This window comes from Labeo rohita, chromosome 24 (genome assembly GCF_022985175.1).
Source record: "Labeo rohita strain BAU-BD-2019 chromosome 24, IGBB_LRoh.1.0, whole genome shotgun sequence".
Classification (NCBI taxonomy): domain Eukaryota; kingdom Metazoa; phylum Chordata; class Actinopteri; order Cypriniformes; family Cyprinidae; genus Labeo; species Labeo rohita.
The window spans coordinates 6574928-6598069 of NC_066892.1; the positions used below are offsets into that span (position 1 = coordinate 6574928).

The following is a 23142-nucleotide window of genomic DNA, read 5'->3' on the forward strand; positions in this document are numbered from 1 at the left end:
ATATATATATATTAATAATAATAAATATTCAGTATCAACTAATCAATTAAAAAATGATAATAATAAAATAATAATAATAATAAGTATTTTAAGTAAAAGTAAAAGTAAAGTAAAAATAAATATTTTTAGTAAAAAAAGAAAAAAGAAAATAAAAAAAACTATCAGCCAACAACTGATACCAATATATTTCAATATATACCAATATCTCTAATAATGATATAATAATGGCTTAAATTTTGGTCAGTTTCTCAAAAATTTTCCAAAATATATATATTACAATAAAAATAGAACACTATTAAAATAAAATAAAATAATGAAATAAAAAGAATAAAATAGAACAATAAATAAATAATGCACAAATAATAAAACAAATATATATATATAATCATTCATTTTTCAAGTGAATTTAAGCTTTAGAACATTACAATGTACATAAAAAAAAATTATATATATATATATATATATATATATATATATATATATATATATATATATATAATAGCTATTCAGTATCAACTAATAAATTAAAAAATGATAAAAATAAAATAATAATAATTATTATTATTATTTTTAGTAAAAAAAAGGAAAAAGAAAAGACAAAAACTATCAGTCAACAACTGATACCACTTTATTTCCAATCTCTCATTACGATATAATAATGGCTTAAATTTTGGTCAGTTCCTCAAAAAAACCCTTGAAAAACTTTAGAAATAACTAAGTGCACAAATCACATACTTCTTTCATGATGCTTTTATGGTTTTTGATGTTTGTCTATAATTTTGTGAGCTTGACAGCTCCTTTTGACTGAATTGCAGAGCTTCAAAAACTCTTTTGTGTTCTATGTAACAAATAACAGCTCACAGATTTTAAACAACAAGAGGGTGAGTAAATATTGACAGACTGTTCATTTCTGATTGAGCGATTCCTTTAAGGTTTAGGATAGAAACTACAATTTCCTAAAGTATGTGGTGCTAGGGGTGTTTTAACATTTGTATGTCGTGGGCTGGAGTGAGCAAGAGTTTGCACATTTTAAAATCAGTGTTGTTGAGCAAATCAAGCAAAAAGCATGACTGCACCGAATTATTCAAATCTGACCTTCCCAAAACAAATATGCAGGTAGAAAGCAACAGACATGAATATTTAACAGATAACAAAAATGAAAACCTCTGAGGGGAGATAAACATGCGGTGTGTTCTTCAACAAGCTGGAGTGGGTGGAACTACAGGGAAGAGATCAGCCTGACCATAACCGTACTATCAGTGCCATTTATTGTTCAACATGGTAAGAATTCTGTAATTAAAACTTATCGATTTCATCACTGCATTCACTTAATTCCTTGAGCAAGAATATAATTGTATTAATAAGAATGAAGGGAGATGGAGAGAGAGAAAGCACAAAAGAAATGAAATTTATCTGCATTATTAATTAACATTGCTGGCATATCTAATCATGCAGTCATTGGTCTGACTGTGTAGATTGATGACCTACCGGAATATTCCCTATTCATTAAAAAATAATTCAAATTGTTCTGTGACTAAAAGCAAGTAACGAATTTCACGAGGGAATATCCATATCCCTGCTACCATCCGGACAGGTTGAGCTACAGTATTTCTCCATAACTGTCAAATATCAGGAAGTCTGTACACACAGTCTGTACACACTCTAAAATATTCATGATATATATTTGAGGTATATATATATTTAATTAATATTCGACCAAACATAAATTTAAATAGTAATTACTATATATAATACTTCATTTACATTCATATTTGACCAAACATGAATTTATATATTAATTGAACTTAAATATGTGTGTGTGTGTGTGTGTGTGTGCGCGTGTATGTTTTATTTTACATTACATTTTTCATGAATAAAATTAAATAACTTACATAAAATGTACATATTTTAAAATGCTTATACGTATTAATATGAGTAAATAAGTTATATAATGTTATATAACGTAATTATATACATAGTGTGTAGAAATATAAAATATATTATAAAATTATATAAAATATGTCTTTTTCTTAATTATATACATATATATAGCTTTTTCTTTATATATATATATATATATATATATATAAGTACATAATAAATATAATAATAATAATAATAATAATAATATAAAAATTAAACATATTACATATATAATTATATATAAAATACATTATAACATTTAAAATTATATAATATTTCATATATATATATATATATATAGATAGATAGATATAGATATGTTAATAAAAAATATTCATTTAAATTTATATTAACATCTAAATTAATATTTGTCATTATTTTTTGATAAAACTATGTATATATTATAAAATGTTTATAAATATTAATGTATAATATTATTTCCTAATTTATATATGTATATATATATATATATATATATATATATATTAGTTAATAATAACAAATATTCTTTTAAATTTATATTAACATTTAAATTAAGATTTGTCATTATATATTTTTTTCCCTCCATATTTTGATAAAATTACATATTATAAAATGTTTATGAATATTAATATGTGTACTCATATAATGTAATTATATATACATATACATTAACATTGTGTAACGAGATCTTTCAAATAATAATACAATTTTATAATATATTATAATTTCTAAATTATATATATATAGTTATTAAAAAAAAATTAAAATTTGTATTAATATTTAAATGAATATTTGTTATTATTAAGAATATATATATATACATATATTTATATGTATGTGTGTGTGTGTGTGTGTGTGTGTGTGTGTATATATATATATATTTTATATATATATAGGTTTTGTATATATATATATATGAAATATGCTAATATTGTTTTATTGTAATTCTCTATTATATATATTTTATATAAAATATATTTTACATAAATTATATATATAAAGTGACATTCTTAAACTACTGTGTTATACAGTACATACAGTACACATCAATAACAACTTGATGTCTAGTGATAGTTCTACTCTCCCTTAAACTCAAGGGCACCATAGAGCTAAACGACACAAATACAAAGCCGGACTGGACAAGCTAATTAACATCCAGTCAGTGCATGAATTATTGAGTTTTTAATCCCGTCAGCTCACAGTAGGGTCTCCACCGGGCAGGTCAGGTGACTTATTGGGGGGGGAGGGGGAGGGAGACACTCATATTGAGTAACAAGCTCCCTAAACATGACAGCCTCTGCTCTTTGAGATTTGTAGGTCAGAGAAAACAAATACTCTCCAGGGTCCCCTTTGTGCAAGAATGACAGGATAAACAAAGCTTGGGAAAGAAAGGATGCAGATATCTTTTACAGGTGATTAATCACCCTACATGAACTGCCTATGAATGGGCTGAAACTTAATTGGTGGGCAATCTGCAAATTGCTGCATTTGAATAGGTAAAATATTTTAATGCTACATTTAAAAGATTTGCATCTAAGCTTTAAACTCCAATCACAGCTGGGCTAAATCGTTGCCCGACCGGCACCCGAGTCTGAATACTGTTCACCAGCCGTCGTGTTTCCCAGCATTCCTGTAAGATCCTGCTCAATCTTGCTTTCATTCACTCAGTTCATTCTACTCAACGGGGCTGCGCTCAACTGGAAAATTAGGTTTCTCCACTAAAATGAGCTCTGCCTGCTACAGACCTATCAGAGAGCCGGCAGAAAGCTGGGGCTAAAAGAGAAACGATAATCGAAAGAAAACTCTCAGTTTGGGCGAGATGAGAATGGGACGTCCACCTGCGTACGATCCCACGAGCCCCGGCTAAAGATCGGAGGCGTGCAAAGGTCAAATCATCCATAAGTCAGGAGAAGCATCGGGGACAGCTGATGTAAGGAGAGACAGACGCTCTCCCAAAACAATCCTGCTGCGCCTTGCAAACTCAGTCGTAATGAGTTCATTCAGAGGAGATGAACCTCAGCCTGCTGTGTTACACATGAATTTGCTCCAGAGGAAAGAAGGAGAAAAAGAGAGGGAGGGAAAAAAACAATGGAGCGAGAAATGAATGCTACAACATCATTAGAATGGAAAGATGCATAGGTACATGACTGTGGTCTATTTTCTAAGCAAGAGAAAATATACAAGAAAGAGTTGCAATTAACCATTATTTTGATAAGTAATTAATCTTTCAATAACCTATTCAATTAATCGGCTTCAAAAAAGTTTTGAAAAATTGTATTTATTTTTTAATAACCAAAAAATATTATTTTTCATTATTTTATATATTAATATTATTCATTTTTATTTATTGCCTAAAATGGCACATTCTTTAACCAATAGTACTTAAATAAATTAATTAATACAATTTTATACAATCAAATTAGAATGTTTAGGAATTGCTTTTTTTCGAAGCAACTGAAAATCTACAGATAGTGATTAAATTGTATTTATTTTTATTAATTTTTTACATAGTATTAGTATATAATATATTAGTATAGTATTAGTATATAATAGTATATTTTACTTTATATCATTTAATATATTAATATTATTAATTTTATTTATTGGCTCAAAAGGTACAATTTTTAACCAATAGTATTTAAATGAAAAAAATATAATAATACATTTTTACAAATTCAAATTAAAATGTTTAGTACAAAAAAGTAGAATTTTATTTATTTTTATTATTTTTTTTAAATTATTATTTTTCATTATTTTCTACAGTAATATTACTCATTTTTATTTATTGGTTCGAACGGCACAATTTTTAACTAATAGTATTTAAATAAAAAAAATATATAATAATACATTTTTACAAATTCAGGTTAGAATGTTTGGCAAAAAGTAGAATTGTATTTCTTTCTTTTTTATTATTATTATTTTCTATATTAATATTACTAATTTTTAGTTATTGGCTCGAATGGCACAATTTTTAACCAATAGTATTTAAATATGGAAAAAAAAAAAATTTAATACATTTTTTCAAATTCAAAATAAAATGTTTACCAGAAAAAAGTAGAATTTTATTTATTTTTATAATTTTTTAAATTATTATTTTTCATTATTTTCTATATTATTATTACTCATTTTTATTTATTGGCTCGAACGGCACAATTTTTAACCAACAGTATTTAAATAAATAAAAAAATAGATATAATAATACATTTTTACAAATTCAGATTAGAATGTTTAGCAAAAAAAGTAGAATTTTATTTATTTTTATTATTTGTTTTAATTATTATTTTTAATTATTTTCTATATTAATATTACTAATTTTTTATTTATTGGGTCAAATGGCACAATTTTTTAACAAATAGTATTTCAATTAAAAAAAAATTAATTAATCGGTCAATAATCTTTTCAATTAATCGTTTTGTATTTATTTTTTATTAACAAATTTGCATTACTTTTTATCATTTTTATTTATTGGCTCAAATGGCCCAATGTTTCACAACCAATAGTATTTAAATAATGATAATAAAAAAAAAATACAAAATAAAAAATAAATTCAAATTAGAATGTTTAGCAACTGCTTTCAGAAAGTACTAGATTTATGTCTGGTGGAGAAAAGAACTTCTCAAAACATCTCAGTTATGCCATATCATATCTTTTAATATTATTTATTTATTTATTTATGCGTTTGTTTATTTATTTACTAGCACAAATGGCATAAGTTTGGGAGCAGGAATATAAATTGAACTTTAAATTTATACGAAAAAACAATCTAAGCTCATGAGGCCTGAGCTTACAAATGACATAAATGTCAAAAAGAACCAGAGTTAAGAAGCTATTTTAAAGCCACAGAGAAATGTCCAGGATGTGCAGTTTTTCTCAACAGGCTGCGTAAAGGTGAATGTGTCTGTCATGGAGTAAAAGTCACCTCTTAGTAAATTAGAATAATAAATGCAGCTGACACTCATCTGTGAGGGTCACGCTGAATCAGTTCACCTCTTTAGTCACACAATTTCTAGATAAGACTAATAGAAGAGCAGCCCTGCCAATCTTAATATCCTACCCTGGGGGGAGAAAAAAAAAAAAACACAGACCTCGGCTTAACATAAGATCAGACTGGTCCTCTCCAACCACTCACTCAAAGGTGCATTACTTTCCTTGCCCTTTTAATTAAGCGCACAGGCACCTCATCAGCCTTAAACACACACAAGAACTTGCACAGTTCCACAAAATCCATTGTCTCAATGTGTCGTCTTCCTAAATCAATAGTTCACCCAGTAAATTAAAAGCAAATTCGACTCTTGCAGTATATTCCTGGTTATCTATTCATTCAAAAACTATTGCATCCAAATAACTGAATCAATAAGTGTAACCCAAGAATCTTATCAGTCAGATTGTTTACTTAACTCTCTGGTGCTGTTCATTTTTTTTTTTACCCAAAAAATTTTATTCATTTTTTACTTCATCGCAATGTTACGCTAGGTCAACATGCAAAAATCATGGACATGATTTGAAAAAGGTTAAATGATCCTGAACAAAATATTCACAATTGTACTGTTTGTGGTCAAAAATGACTGCATTGCAAATGAATGGGAAACGTTTTGTACTGCGCCCAAACAAAATCTTACCAAAATCTAACTATAAAAATTATTAAATAAAATGCATTATCAAACTGAAATATAGTACATTAATTTCATTTAAAGTAACATGTTTTGGAAACATATATATTTCATACCAAATTTAAATAAATAGTTTAAATAGTATTTTTGTGTATTTTTCATAATAAGTAGTTTATAAATTTAATAATAAAATTTTGATTTCACTTTAATAATTTGGAAAGTGGGTCATTATGACAAAATTAATATACCATAAGATAAAAAAAAAAATATTTTGTGTGTTTATTTTTCACAATAATAAGTTTATAAATTTAAATATAAAAGTTTGAAGAGGTCAAACAATTTTTCTGGGAAAAAAAAGTGGTTAACAGGTAATAAATGGGTCGTTATGACAAATTTAATATACCATAAAATACATTAATAATCTGCAAAGTGTCTTCTTTAAAAATCCATAAAGTGTCTTGTTTAAAAAAAAAAAAGAGATCAAACTTCATTTTGTGAAGTTTCATTTTGAGGTCTAGTGGTATAATACAATGGATCATTATGACATAAATTTAATATACCATATGATAAAAAAAAATCCCCTAATATTAATCCCCAAAATATTAAATAAAATGCATTATTAAACCAAAATATAGCACATCCATTTCATATAAATAAAGCATTAATCAACAGGTTCATTTCAAAGGACTTGCTCAAAAGATGGTTCTCAAGTTCAACTAAAGGACAAGATTATAAGTGAATGACAATTCACTGAATTTTTAAATAATATAGTATATACTTAGAATATACTATAGTGCATGAATTGTTTACTTGTGCTTTTGAGCATGGCAGTCATGGCCACTATGAACAGAACTATTTTTAACTGTTCATTTTGGTCATTCTTTGTGTTCATCGCCTCTGTCTCTCTGGTGAAGGGTTAAATTCCCCCTGTGGGACATCTGATAACAAGCAGGCGGGTTTTGGCATGCCACATCCTGTCATCCCATCATGCCATGCTCATCTCACCTGCAACCCATAACCCAACCTGCCGCACGTGCCCTCCCGAGCTGCCCAAGTGCACAATAACACACTAATAGAACATTAAGGATTCACTGGAGCACAGTTTTACAGTGGATATTTATAGCAGACGGTGCCTGCTGCTGACGTCAGGACTAATGCTATACGGTTCTCCCCTCCCTTCCTCACACAGGGTGATTAATGAGGAGCCGCTCACTATACAGAACATCACAGTCCACTGGAGTCTCCCTGTTTAACACAGCCGGTCGCACCAGCAGACAGCTGAGTCCAAATATCACACGGTTTCATCATTCATTGTCCTGTCGTTTCCTTTCAGAACGCCACAACGACGGGATTTATGTGTCTGGTGTACATGTGAAATCTGTTAGGGATAGACTAGGGTTGGTATGGATTAGAATGGTTTACTGGATTGATGTGGGAGTGGGTTTATGGCATTGAAAAATGTATGTCCTTCTTTTTTTAAAATAAATACTGCACATAATTTATCTAAAATAAAATAAAATAAAATAAAATAATATGGTCCCTAATGAAAATAAATATAATAAAACGTATTTGAAATACATTTATTTTACTCTAGGTATACTTCAAATACATTTACATATTTATGTATCTAATAAAAACTGGCTGCAATTGTACTTTTGGTATACTAAATTGGGAAACTTTAAGTCTGCTTAATTGGAACAACTTAATGCTTAATGCACTTTAATTGTGCAAAAGTAGTGCTGAAGTCCTACTAAAGATATACTGAAGTATATTTAATTGTGCTAAAGTTGAACTATTGTAAGTATATTTCAGGTACACTTTAAATATCTTGCATTTAAAGATCAATATTATTCAAACATCATACAAACCTCATCAATAATGACATTAAAATACATTTAAGGCTTAATATTAAGAAATGTAAATGTGCAGATTAATTATAATTTTTATCTGTCTTAAGTCTTAAACAATATGTCAGTAAATATGTTAATAGATTTAAACTATACTTAGTATGAAATAAATGTATTTTAAATACATTACTTTTTTTACTCAAGAAATAGTTTTTCTGAAGTTTGGACACACGTACGCAATCTTTATCTTGCATATTTCAGAAAAATAGTTTTTTTTTTTTAAGTATTTAATGTATTTTTTTTAGCTTTTACATTATTACAAGAAAAAAAATCAAATAAACGCTGAAAACCTGAAAAAAAAAATCTAGTTTCCAAAAAATTTTTTGTTTTTAACACTGATAATAACAAAAAATGTTAATTGAGAACCAAATTAGCATAATAAATGATTTCTGAAGTCATGTGTCAGTGAAGTAATGGCTGCTAAAAATTTACCTTTGCCATCAAAGAAATAAATTACTTTTTAAAATCTGAACTGCTATTATAACTCATGCTTTAGATTTCAAAATATGGCCTTCTAACTACGTACAAATGTCAAAAGTCCGTATAAATGGCAGCACAACTAGCCACCCTAGCCAAACCACTTTTTTTTTTTTTTTTTTGTAGAAAATAAGATTTTCAAGAATGACACCACAATCTGAAGACAGACAGAGCACATATTCTCTTAAAAATAACCTGTAAGACCATCTTATCAAGAGACATTTGTTATATGCAGCCCTGGACCACAAAACCACTCCTAAGTAGCACAGGTATATTTGTAGCAATAGCCAACAATACACTGTATGGGTCAAAATGATCGATTTTTCTTTTATGCCAAAAATCATTAGGATATTAAGTAAAGATTATGTTCCATGAACATATTTTGTAAATTTCCTACTGTAAATATATCAAAACTTAATTTTTGATTAGTAAAATGCATAGCTAAGAACTTCATTTGGACAACTTTAAAGGTGATTTTCTCAATATTTTGAGCTTTTTGCACCCTCAGATTCCAGATTTTCAAATAGTTGTATCTCGGCCAAACACTGTCATATCACAACAAGCCATACATCAATAGAAAGCTTATTTATTCAGCTTTCGGCTTTCAAAAATGGACCCTTATGACTGGTTTTGTGGTCCAGTGTCACATATAGGGTTCTTGAGTTGCTATATGTTCTCAAAAATAAAGGTTCTTTATCTACATTGATGGTTTCACTAAACAACTTTGGAAAATTACGGTTAAACCACTGATGTCACATGGACTATTCTAACAATGTCCTTACTACAGGCTTCATACAGATATTGTAAAATGAAATTTCAGGACTTTCAGGGACTTTTCAAGCACTACTTTTTTGGTTTTCTTCAATCAGAGAAATGTCTTCTCTTTCAAATTATAACTACAGTTAATATTGGTAAGGGATTTGTAACTGTACTGCCTTAATGGTTTGATGATTTCTACTGTTTGATAAAAAAAAAATCAGAAAAAAATATCTGCAAAACCACTCCAAAATCCTGATCTGAAACAAATTATTCAAGAAACGCGCTCTGAAGACCCGAACTGAATCAAATTATTCATGAACCTGCACGGAAGTCTCAATCTAAATCAAATGATTCGTGATCCCTGCTCCATAGTTCCAATGTGAAGCAAACCTCCTCCAAAGTTTCAAATCTAAATAAAATTTGCGATACATGCTCCGAAGCTCCGATCTTAATTAAATGATTCCCGATATGCAAAGTTCCGATCAAAACCAAATGATTCGCTAACCTGCTCTGAAGTCCCGATCCAAATCAAATGATTTGTGATACCTGATCTGAAGTCCCAATTTGATTCAAATGATTCACAATACACAATCCAATTGGAGCACTTTAAAACAGTGAATCACTTCGCGATGCAATGTTTTAACTGATTCAGAGTTTAAAAAAACTCAGTTTTACCTATAACTACCTCCTTTTTTTTTTAAATCATTACAAGCAATGTCAAAAACCAAAACTGACTGGCTCTTTTAATATGATCTGTTTTTTTGTTTGCTAGTGAATTGCTTGAGATGAATGATCAAAGTCACAAGTTTGAATCATTTGGAGCGGGTTCCAGTGCTAATTACTCAGTTGATTCGGTTCATCTGTTCCTCTTTTCGCCTCTTCACGTTTACACAACATTGTCAGCACTACTACTGGCTTAGCTCGCTATTTTTGTTTTATTACGTTTATTTTTTTTACTAGCAAAAAAGTATTTTGTTTTTTAAATTGCATGAATGTTGTGTGAAAAGACTTTTGAAGTACCTCTTCAGGAACCTTGGTATTTTCAAGGGTTTTCCAGGCCTTAAAATTCAAAAAGTCATATTCAAGTACTTAAAGCACTTTGTATGAACCTTGTTACTACCTTTCTGAGCCTTGAACGTATCAGTTGCATTGCTGTCTATGCATGGTCAGAAAGCACTCGGATTTCATCAAAAGTATCTTAATTTATGTTACAAAGATGAACGAAGGTCTTACAGGTTTGGAACGACATGAGGGTGAGTAATTAATGACAGAATTTTACATTTAGATCTTAAAAGTACCAGAAGGTTTTCTAAATAACTAGAACGTAAAAACTTTTTAGCAGGGTTTGAAAAGGTTCTCCTATGGTTTTGTGACCTAAAAGCGTTTTGGTTCCAGGTGGAACCTTCATTTTTGAGAATGTGGTCTTTCAATACTGAGACGCCTGCTGTGATCTGAAATAGAAGTGTTGGTTTGACACCATTGCTCCTAAACAAATCAATATTCCTATCTAGGCCTGCCAGCTGTGCTTATGAGTGGAAAGCACACACACAAAGCACTTTATGTGACATGATCGCTGTATAATTCCTGCTAACAGAGCATGACCATTCACAAGGTTTCACTAAACCATTCACCGGCTTCTAAAGTGCTTTTAGATAACAGCTGGTAAAGGAAAAGTACTTTTCACAAAAGCAGTTAACACAAAATGAGCATTGATTGATCGAAAGTCGATATCGGGCTATACTGATTGATCAATTCGCCCCGAGGTGTGAGTGAGTGTTTGATTCCTTCCGAACCTGATGGCTGTCTTCTCCATAGCATCAGGACTGTCGACTGAGGGCAGGTCATCAGCTAGAATCTCCTCCGGGCTCCGCGGGTCAATCAGGATACCCCGCTTGTCCTTGTCCTTGATCCCGATGCCTGCTGTGATGGCGTTCCACAAAGCATTCTGGGACTTGGAACCTGATGCAACAATCAGAGATCAAAAGCTCAGAGGGGTGTAGATGACAGAATGCAAGACCAGGGCACAGAGAGAAATGAGATCGAAAGACAAAGGAAGAGAAACAATTTGTGCTAGTTTCCTGTTTTGCAACAGGCAGTCAAGGGGTGAAGGTTTGGCTGGTTAGTCATATAATATTAATGCTCAAGTGATTGGGTTAAATAAATATTTCCACATCTGAGCGCCCATGAGCAAATATGGCAGGATGCAGGTTGCGTACTTTTAGATGGCACAGAGACAACCTGATTGATTTCAAACACCACTCACAGCCATATCGGCAGCACTGAATGTAAACAATGCCACTGAACCAAACAGAACCTGCAAATCTGGCTCATTATTGCTGCTGAAAATGGTCAATTATTGTCATGTTTTGGGCTGTACTAATCTTTTGGACCGGGAAAAACATTTGGAGAATTATAGACTGCCAAAAGTTATAACAAATCAAGGAGTAGAGTGCAAAAACTGACTGAGGAACAAAAGGCGTTTGTGTTTGGCCAAATTGAACCAGGATTTCCAGGGTAAGAATTTTGACAACATTTGTGTTTGCTTTTATCATTTCCAGTCAGGTAGGTGAAATATTAGGCTAATATCTTAATTAATAGTCCTCGTACATCTCCTTAAAATAAAATGTGAGAGTGAATGACACAATGACTCACTCGTGCAGTGATTTGCCACCATCTACTGGCAATTTTATGTTTACATTTTAAGTATATTTTCCCTTTTTTTTTCCCAAAAATCATTTTAAATATCACTATCATGTTTTATTTTTAAAACATTATTTATGCATTTGTAACTGCAGATCAATGTGCATTCAAGTCCTGAATGCTTATTAATTCTTATTTATTATTATTATTATTTATGCATCTGAAGTAGGATTTAGATGCATTTACATTACCGTTTAATGCAGGACTTTAAAGCAAATTGATCTGCATTTACAAATGCATAAATAATGTTTTACAAATAAAACGTGAAAGCGATATTTACTTGAATGCAAATTTAATGCAGGACTTGAATGCAAATTGATCTGCAGTTACAAATACATAAATAATGTTTTAAAAATAAACAGGCTAATATCTTAATTAATAGTTACATTTTCCCTTTTGTAAAAGTACATGTAAAAATGTAAAAGTACATTTTCCCTTTTTTTCCAAAAATCATTTTAAATATCACTATCTTGTTTTGTTTTTAAAACATTATTTATGCATTTGTAACTGCAGATCAATTTGCATTCAAGTCCTGAATGCTTATTTATTATTATTATTTATTCATCTGAAGTAGGATTTAGATGCATTTACATAGAGCATTTAATGCAGGACTTAAATGCAAACTGATCTGCAGTTACAAATGCATAAATAATGTTGTAAAAATAAAACCTGAAAGTGATATTTACTTGAATGCAAATTAAATGCAGGACTTGAATGCAAATTGATCTGCAGTTACAAATACATAAATAATGTTTTAAAAATAAAACGTGGGAGTGAATGACTCAATGACTCACTCATGCAGGCAAGTATATTTTCCCTTTTTTCCCCAAAAAACGTTTTTTCACGTTTTATTTTTAAAACATTATTTAAGCATTTGTAACTGCAGATCAATTTGCATTCAAGTCCTGCATTAAACGGTCTATGTAAATGCATCTAAATCCCACTTCAGGTGCATAAATTCTAATAATAAATAAGAAAAAAAAAGCTTGCCATTAAAGTATGGTTTGTTAGGACAGAACAATATTTGGCTGAGATACAAATATTTGAAAATCTGGAATCTGAGGGTGCAAAAACAAATAAAAAATCTAAATATTGAGAAAATCACCTTTAAAGTTGTCCAGATGAAGTTCTTAGCGATGCACATTACTAATCAAAAATTAAGTTTTGATATATTTATGGCAGGAAATTTACAAAATATCTTCATGGAACATGACCTTTACTTAATATCCTAATTATTTTTGGCATAAAGGAAAAATCTATAATTTTGATTTTGACCTATACAATGTATTGTTGGCTATTGCTACAAATATACCCGACTTGCACGACTTATGGCGGGTTTTTGTGATCCAGGGTCACAAGGTTCTTGCTATTTGAAATTACTGTTTGAATTTAAGAATTTGACACAAAAAAAAGGAAAAACTGGCCTTACAAAGCTAAAAATGCCCATAAAATGCAAAAGCAATTTAAACTTATTTGAAAAGTTAATTTCATGTTAACTAATCACTGCACAGAATAGGAAGAATATCAAAAGCTATGGGAGTCAGCTGCCTATGGCAGGCCTAAACCTGTTGATATGCCAGTACAATAACATTCTCAGCAAAATATTGCCTAATTATCATTATCAACAAATCTCCAGAAAACATCAGTAACATTTTTTGTCACTATCACATACTTGACTGTGAGCTTTATTGTGTCACGCTCATACCCTTTTCCTCACTGTGCAGGAAACTTTCTAAAGTAAAACAGAAGTCAACAACAAAGTTTTAATCATGTGTTTGATAGCACATACTTACGTGCGAATCGTGCCAGAGGTCTTGCACTGCTCTCTCCGGTTTCATTCGCCACTGTGGAGAGAAAGAACGAAACACACATTTGGATGAGTGATGCAGACCTTTCTTCAATCACGATGACTCACCAGAAACTGTTTTTCTCACCACAAATCTCAAGTTTGCTCTCAGACAGATTTTTCAGAAACAGTCACGAAAGTACAAAAATTACTTTTCGGCTTTATGTGAAAATCAGTGTTGCTGTTGATGCTGTTCACCTGATGCATGCAATAAATGAAGCATAAATCACTTCACTCAGTGTGTCATTTGCATATCACTCATGAAATATGCAAATGATATGGTAATATAACAACGTTAAAGTAGATGTTTTTTTATTTACACAATACAAGGGTGGAACATTTTAGGATTTTGGCATTTATCCACAATGAGAAGCATATGAGAATGGGAATGAACTCAGAATTACTATCATATTTAGTTTACCTCTTATTTTAGAATAAACAACTGAACGAAGATTTGATACTTACATGAAACATAACTGAAATCATCTCTAAAGCTATGAAAGAGAAACAAAATTGTTCTCTACAGAACAGAAGAGTGAAAAACTAAGCAGTTTCGTACTGTTTGATTTATAGTGAACACAAAAATCAAGGTCACAGATGTGGGACACACATGTGTGATACCACAGTCCTCCTACATTCCCCATAAATGCAGACATAAATCCAGCTCTGGTTTAAACACTGTCAACTGCTGAGGGGACATCAACCGTGAGGTTTTTCTGTGTTTACATGAAGAGTTTCTGCTGAAAAAGGCTCCTTGTTAAACTCTGTTGTGGCTTTTAAGCTTCTGAGCAATAAAATTGTCAAACAGCCTTAGGATGGATGAGTAGAAGAAGCCGTATGAGGTTAAAGACTCAACACGCAGCTGTTTTGTTTACATTGAGGAGGCGCACTGACATAAAAACTGAACGGACAGCTCCCCCTTCAGGCCACCTAACGACACTAAACTAATTACAATTAATAAATTGACCGCAGGAAACACTGTTTACTGAATCCACAAGAGGTTTAGAAACCCTAATAACGAAACAGGAGATTACAGACCTCCAGAAACGTCAAATTAGCAGCTACGAGACGGATTAGTGGCGTCTGATTCGTTAGCGATTGGTCGTTAATGATTCATTTGAATCAAATCGTGAATCGTTTGTCAAATGACTCAGATGTGCGAGCTTCAGAACAAAAGAAAAATTTAAAACAGGAGGATAAATACAAATTTTATTAAATCTAAAACGTTTAAAGAACATATACAAAAATATATAATCCTAATAAAACGAAAAATATCTTAATCTAGTTCAATCTTTTCTGTTAGTAGGCCTATTTGTATTATACAGAAATAATTTAGGCAGAAATGAGGATTCTGATTGTTAAATTTACATTTCTGAGAGTGTAATGTAACTACTTTATTAGTAATAAAATTTTAATACATTAAAATTAACTCCAATTACAGTTTTTATTAATATTTCAAATTGTCTTTTTATTTTGAGTTAATTTTAAATGAGTATTTTAGTCATTTTTATCTTTTTTAAAATTTGTATTTCAGTTTTGTTTTTATTTATTTTAAGTAAATTTAGTGCTTCGGCTTATTTTAGTGATGCCATGGCAACATTTCTATTTATACCAAAATTAAATCTGTTTAAAAACTGTGTTAATTGTAATAAAACTGAAAATATATTAGATGAAAATCTAATATATTTTCAGTTTTATTACAATTAAAAATATCTTAATTTAGTTCAGTCTTTTCTGTTAGTAGGCCTATTTATATTATACAGAAATAATTTAGGCAGAAATGTGTCATGATCGGGGCTGTGGGTCTTCCCTCAGCCTCTCGAGGTCGCTGTTCCCCTTGCACTGCACTCCCCTGATTGTTCACGTCTGTCTTGTCATTTGCACTGATTACGCTCACAGCTGTTCACACTCTGGACTATTGTATAAGAACTCTCACTTCTCACTCCTGTTCAGGTCTGCATTGTCTATTGTCTTCGTGTGTGTTTCTGTTCGGTTTATTTTTGATCCTTGATTCTAGTCGTGTTGTGCCGTGTTGGCCTTTTGGTTAATGTTCTTTTGTGTTTTGTTATATTAAATTCCCTTCCCTGCATTTTGGACCCTGACCTCTTTTCTCCGTACACCGAACGTGACAGAAATGAGGATTCTGATTGTTAAATGTACATTTATGAAAGTGTGATGTATCTACTTTATTAGTAATAAAATTTTATTACATTAAAAATACATTAAACTCCGATTACAGGTTTTATTAATATTTCAAATTGTCTTTATATTTTCAGCTCATTTTAAATGAGCATTTTAGTCATTTTTATCTTTTTTTAAAATTTGTATTTCAATTTTGCTTTTATTAATTTCCAGTAATTTTAGTGCTTCAGCTTATTTTAGTGATGCCATGGCAACATTTCTATTTATACCAAAATTAAATCTATTTAAAAAATGTGTTAAATGTAATAAAGCTGAAAATATATTAGATATTAGTTTTATTACATTATATATATTAGTTTTATTACAATTAAAAATATCTTAATTTAGTTCAATCTTTTCTGTTAGTAGGCCTATTTATATTATACAGAAATAATTTAGGCAGAAATGAGGATTCTGATTGTTAAATGTACATGTATGAAAGTGTGATGTATCTACTTTATTAGTAATAAAATTTTATTACATTAAAAATACATTAAACTCCAATTACAGTTTTTATTAATATTTCATATTGTCTTTATATTTTCAGTTCATTTTAAATGAGCATTTTAGTCATTTTTATCTTTTTTTTTAAATTTGTATTTCAGTTTTGTTTTTATTAATTTCCAGTAAATTTGGTGCTTCAGCTTATTTTAGTGATGCCATGGCAACATTTCTATTTATACCAAAATTAAATCTATTTAAAAAAAATGTGCTAATTGTAATAAAACTGAAAATATATTAGATGAAAATCTAATATATTTTCAGTTTTATTACAATTAACACATTTTTTAAATAGATTTAATTTTGGCATAAGGGGATTTTTATATAAATAGCCATTCAGAGTAATGAAAGACAGTCAAAGACAGAAAACACAGAAAAGGTGAACCGCTGAGAATTACACAGGTGAATAAAAGAGCTAAAAGAAAAAAACATTACATGAAAAAGACAGAGCGAGTTAGCGAGAGAGAGAGAGACGTGAGGTTGTTAAGTGGGGACTGCCGGTCCGTGGGGGGCACACAGGTAATGAGAGGGAAATCAGAGAGGAGCCTTTAGCACGGAGAGTTTGTCAGGCTGCTGAGTGTCCAACGAGTCAGTACTCAGGAGAAGAGGAAGGACTCTTCATTAGTGATAATGACTCCCCCTGGGCAGCTCACACTACTTCTCTAATATGCTGACGACAGAAAGGCCCCCAGCGAGGGGTGCACGCTATCACCCACGCCTCCCCTGCCAGGTAACCAAGCAAAGACCCCTTTCTCTTTTAAATTCACCCCTCTGGATTTCCGTACAGTACGTACAGGTCTCCATGTGTGCGTTTATAGGTGTGCGTTTCTGTAAAAACAAATCCATTATGTTGACTAGTTTTACATTTCTACATTTGCTAGTTAATAAATGTTGATTATCCAATATAGATAATTTGACAATCGTAGGAGAACTATTAGACTATAAGAATTTCTGACTGGTTTATTTGGATTTATTGCATTTTTATTTTTTTTTTTTAGCTCAAATTGACCCAAAACAGACAGAAAACAAACATCAATATTTCAACTCAAGAATTTCAGAATTTCAAAAAAGAATTTAAATTAATAATAATAATAATAATAATAATAATAATAATAAACATCATCCTCATAACCACAATAAACTACTGTTATTATTCCTTTGAAAATGGTTATAAATGATAAATATATTATTATTATTATTATTATTATTATTATTATTGAGAATCTAACATTTTATTAATATTAGTTTTTATTATAATGATAAAGGTAAAACAAGGAAAAGGGAAAGAGAAAAATAATGCATTGTTATTCATAATTTATTTTAATTATTATTACTATTTTCATTATTAACAATTTTTTAAGGATTTTATTTTTTAAGAAAGAATTTAGAATAATACAATAATACAATAATAATTACAAATAATAAATACATAAATAGTTATTATTAAGAATTTGATATTTTATTAATATTTATTTTATTATAATAGTAAAAAAACAAGGAAATGAGAAAGAGAAAAATCATTAATTATGAATATATATATATATATATATATATATATATATATAACACTATGTTGTAAAAATATTGTAAAAATATTGACATATATACAATTTTTAAAAAATATATTTTATAATAATGAATATTAATATATTTAATACATTACTATTACATATATATATACACACACAGTATATATATATATATATATATATATATATTAAATTATTAATTTCTGTAAAATTATATATATATATATATATATATATATATATATATATACAAACACACACAGTATATATATAATTTTAATTATTTATTAAATTATGTTTTTTATATATATATATATATATATATATATATATATATACATACACAGTATATTTAGTGTAACATTTTTATTATTTATTACATTATGTAAAATGAATAATATTATTATTTTACTAATTATTTTATATATAGTACTGTTATATTGATATATATATTTTAAATTATGTAATAATTATGTAATATTATATACACACACAAATCAATAAAAAATTATATATAGTTCTAAATAAATTTATTCTTATATAAACACATACATACATATATAAAAACATAAAATAATACTCTTCTTTTTATAATTATTGTATTATGAATATGAATATATTACTTTATTATATACTGTACATATACTTGTCTACATTCTATATAGATAGACATATAATATATATAGTTATATAGTATTATATATAGTATATAGTAATAAATTATATAGTAATAATAAGTTTTATCATATATACCTATTAGCTGTTTATTAGTACTTATAAAGCAAATATTCTGCATGACCATATTCCACATCCCTAATCCTACCCAAAACCTAAACTTAACCACTACTCAATTACAATTATTATTATTATTACTAACATATAGCTTTGAGGTCTCCATACAGGCTCCACATCTAACCCAGAAGCCTTAGTGACTCCTCAACAGGTGCTTTAATGAGGCCCATCGGGCGTCCTGCCCACACATACACACATACAGGCAGCGCTTTGGGTAAACGAAAGGGTTGGGGTTGTTTGTCAGGCAGAGGGAAGAATCACTAGGTCGTGACATCACATCCTGCCTCCGCCGGTGACCATGGAGATGGTAATCGCAAAGGCAGCATGGGAGATCTACGGGAGCAAACCCTTATCGCCGGCCCAGTGCGATTTAAAAGCGTGACTGTTTGTGTAGGCTTCGGTTTAATGATAAACACAGGTTCCCGCGAGACTTCATCCCATCAAACAGAATTAATCTGACAGGTTAGAAGTCACAAAAGGACTCCGAATGATCACATGACTCTGTTTTCCACCTGATACCTTTGATTTGAGCAGAACTGTGGTTTCTCCACTTCTTCATCTCCTGATTGTGGACTGTTATATAAGCCCTTGACCTTTTAGGAGTATAATTACCACCATCCAATGTTCTGCCACAACAACTGTCATGTCACTTTGCCGTTCGAGCTCTCTTTGTTCAGCGCCTGCCTAAATCCGCTAACCCTGTCAGAAAAATCAACGTCCTGATGTTGTGTCCCCCATCATTTGACAGGGCAATAAAAGAATTCTTGCTTTTGGAGAACACAGAAAACCGTGACTCATTTTGAACCGAAAGAAGTTGTTTCTTATGTAATCTAATTGTACTCAGGCGACTCGGAGAAACCCAAAGAGACTGAAAGAGACATAATCACTTTGTTGCATTCATGTTACTATGACACAACACAAAACAAGAGTTTGCATGCAAGGAAAACGATCTTGATCGGTCTTGAAACTATTTAGCAAACCCTTGTGCTTAAGATCAGTGACTCACTGAGACTAAACCCTTTTCTGAAAACTTCACAAATGCATAAACACCAAAATTTTGAGCACACATATGCTAATTTAACCTTCATGTTGTGTCAGAATATGATACATCCAATAGCTCAAAACATACAAAATATTAACATATTAGGTTGATTATTAATGACTTTAATAGTTGACACGCTTCAGCGGTCCTCCAAATATTTGGGGTTTAAATAAATGCATTTTTTTTCCCATTGCTCTGTAATTGCATGAAACAAAGCGGCAACAATATTTCAACTTTGATTTGATATTAAAAGAATTTAAATTAATAATGATAATAATAATAATAAGAAGAAGAAGAAGAAGAAATATCATCACCATAATAAAGTAGTTATTATTCTTTTATATCTAATAATAAATAATAATTATTATTAATAATTTAAATATTTTATAAATATTTATTTAACATAATGGCAAAGAAAAATCAGGCAAAAGCAAAGAGAATTATTTATTATTACTATTATCATTATTAAGAATTCCATTTTATTATTTTCTTTAGGAATGAATTTAGAATAATACAACAATAATTTAAAATAATACATACATAAAATGTTACCAAATAATAAAAATAATATATAAATAAGCTTTATTATTATTATTAAGAATTTAATGTTTTATTAAAATTGTATTAATTAAATTTTTTATTACGTTTTTTTATTATAATGGTAAAGAAAAACAAGGAAAAGGGAAATCAAGAATTAATTATAATAAAAAATAATACAAATATTTGTATTACTCTTATCATTATTAAATTATTATTTTTATTCAACAATTCATTAAAATTATTATTTTTAAATGTACTATTTTTATTCAACAATTCAATATTATTTAAAAAATAAATATTAATAGTAATTTTAATATATGGTAAAGAAAAACAAGGAAAAGGCAAAGAGAAAAAAATATTATTGTTCACAATTAATAATAATATTATATATTTATATATATATATATATATATATATATATAATATTAAGAGAGAATTTAGAATAACACAATACAACAATAATTAAAAATAATAAATCCATAAAATGGTATAAATAAATGAATGAATTAATACTCATTAAGTATTTTATTAATATTTATTTTATTATATGGTAAAGAAAAACAAGGAAAAGGGAAAGAGAAAAATAATTTATTGTTATTCATTATTATTATTATTGGTATTATAAAATTAAGAATTCAATTTGTATTATTTTTATTAAGAAAGATTTAGAATAATACAACAATAATAACTTTAATAAATGCATAAAATATTATAATATTATTAAAAATAATAATAATAATAATAAATAACAAAAATAAATAAATATCCTATTACTATTATTATTATTATACACCTTTGAGGTCTCTGGGACCCTTAAACATATTGCAAAAGTTAACTCGCATGTCCCATTGAGATGTTTGTTTGAGGTAAACTAAAACAAATTAGTTCTCTCAAACTAAACAGTCTATTTAATGGTTTCAAAAGCCCAAAGGCTCTCGCAGAGGCACCACGTTCGCTCACACAGAAAAAAAAAATCAGTGCTGGCCACAGAAACACACATCCACCCACACATACCTGACCAGCTGTTCTTACCAATAGTAAAGCTGAAGCCGTCAATGCTGAAAGTGGCACTCCGGCATTTTTTAAATCCTTGTTTTTTGGAGCTGAGCTCTGACATCTTCTCCAGTTGACTCGGTCCGTCTGCGAAGGGAAAGAAACTCTGGAAACAGACTCCTCAGGTGGGAAAGCGTGCTCTGAGCGGGGACGTCAAAGATCAGAGAGGATCATTAGCGAAGGAAGTCACAGGGTTGACATCTCCTGCAGGGAGCGCATCCCATCTGTAAAAATCCCTCTTGAGCTCATCATACAGCCTGTTTCTCTGTTGCCTGCCTTTCTTACACTGTAAAGAGAATAAACACACAGATGGGAGATGTTTCTCTCTCTCTCTCTCTCTCTCCCCCTCCCGCTCACACTGTGACCCTTCCCACTGCTAAACTGTGCTTGATTACAGGCGCTCTCTCTCTCATTCACTGTCACACTCACTCGCCCATTTACTTGAGCGCTAAGCATATATGCATTCGCTGATCTGAGTCAGTGATACGCGCTGATGTTTATTCTTGGACGCTTTTGCATGTGCCTTCTTCAAACATGTGTGGTTACTGTATGTGTGGGCGTGTGTGTGTGTGTACAAGCAACAGGCAACCTTTTTATGATGTTTAAACAAAACACTCTGCCAGAAATGCTAGCAGGATGAGATTAAAAGTAGGTTATGGTGTCAAAAACAATTAAAAAAAAAAAAAAAAACAATTAATATAGGACTCTTTTTTAAAATTTCAGCTTGTTTACAAACTTTACTTAAAGGAATAGTTCATGCAAAAATTACACAAAATGACAGTTTTGTGTCATTATTTACTACATTATGAAGAATGTCATATTAACACGGTGTTGTACGACGGTGATTTAGTGCCATGTTACAAAAATATCTAAGATTATGAGATTAAAGCTGTAATATTTCGAGAATAAAATTGAAATTACAAGAATAAAGTGTAAATGTTTAGAGAATAAAGTCAAAACGTTTAAAAAATAAAGTCTAAATGTTTCAAGAATTGTTACATGTAGTCCAAGAGGATGACAAAGATGATGAATAAAGAGCAAAACGGGTTTATTAACAAACTCCAATATAGTCAAAACAGCATAATAGTGTGGTAACCCACACGCAATATCAGACAACTCAAGAGTGTGCAGACAGGAACTTAAGTACAAACCAAATGAATGAAATAATAATTAACACCTGAGCTGATTAAATTAATTACCATGACAACTAAAGAGTGGCGGGAAACACAGAACAAATGAGACCATGTGACTAAAGATAACCAATCAGTAGTCCATGAAAACAAAACTAATGGTCAATGAT

At 29.8% G+C, this 23142-nt stretch overlaps 1 protein-coding gene across 4 annotated transcripts in view; it reads right to left on the minus strand.

Annotated features, from left to right (window-relative positions):
- The window catches only part of pde1ca (phosphodiesterase 1C, calmodulin-dependent a), a 106663-nt gene extending 84505 nt beyond the window's left edge, over positions 1 to 22158 (minus strand). For all 4 annotated transcript variants that reach the window (XM_051098266.1, XM_051098270.1, XM_051098269.1 and 1 more), the window contains exons 1-3: positions 21822 to 22158; positions 14152 to 14202; positions 11452 to 11617 (exon numbers count right to left, since the gene is read on the minus strand). In XM_051098266.1, the coding sequence (XP_050954223.1) occupies positions 11452 to 11617; positions 14152 to 14202; positions 21822 to 21906 (302 nt within the window). In that variant the 5' untranslated portion in view covers positions 21907 to 22158. The remainder of the gene's footprint in view (positions 1 to 11451; positions 11618 to 14151; positions 14203 to 21821) is intronic.
- Positions 22159 to 23142: the final 984 nt, after the last annotated feature.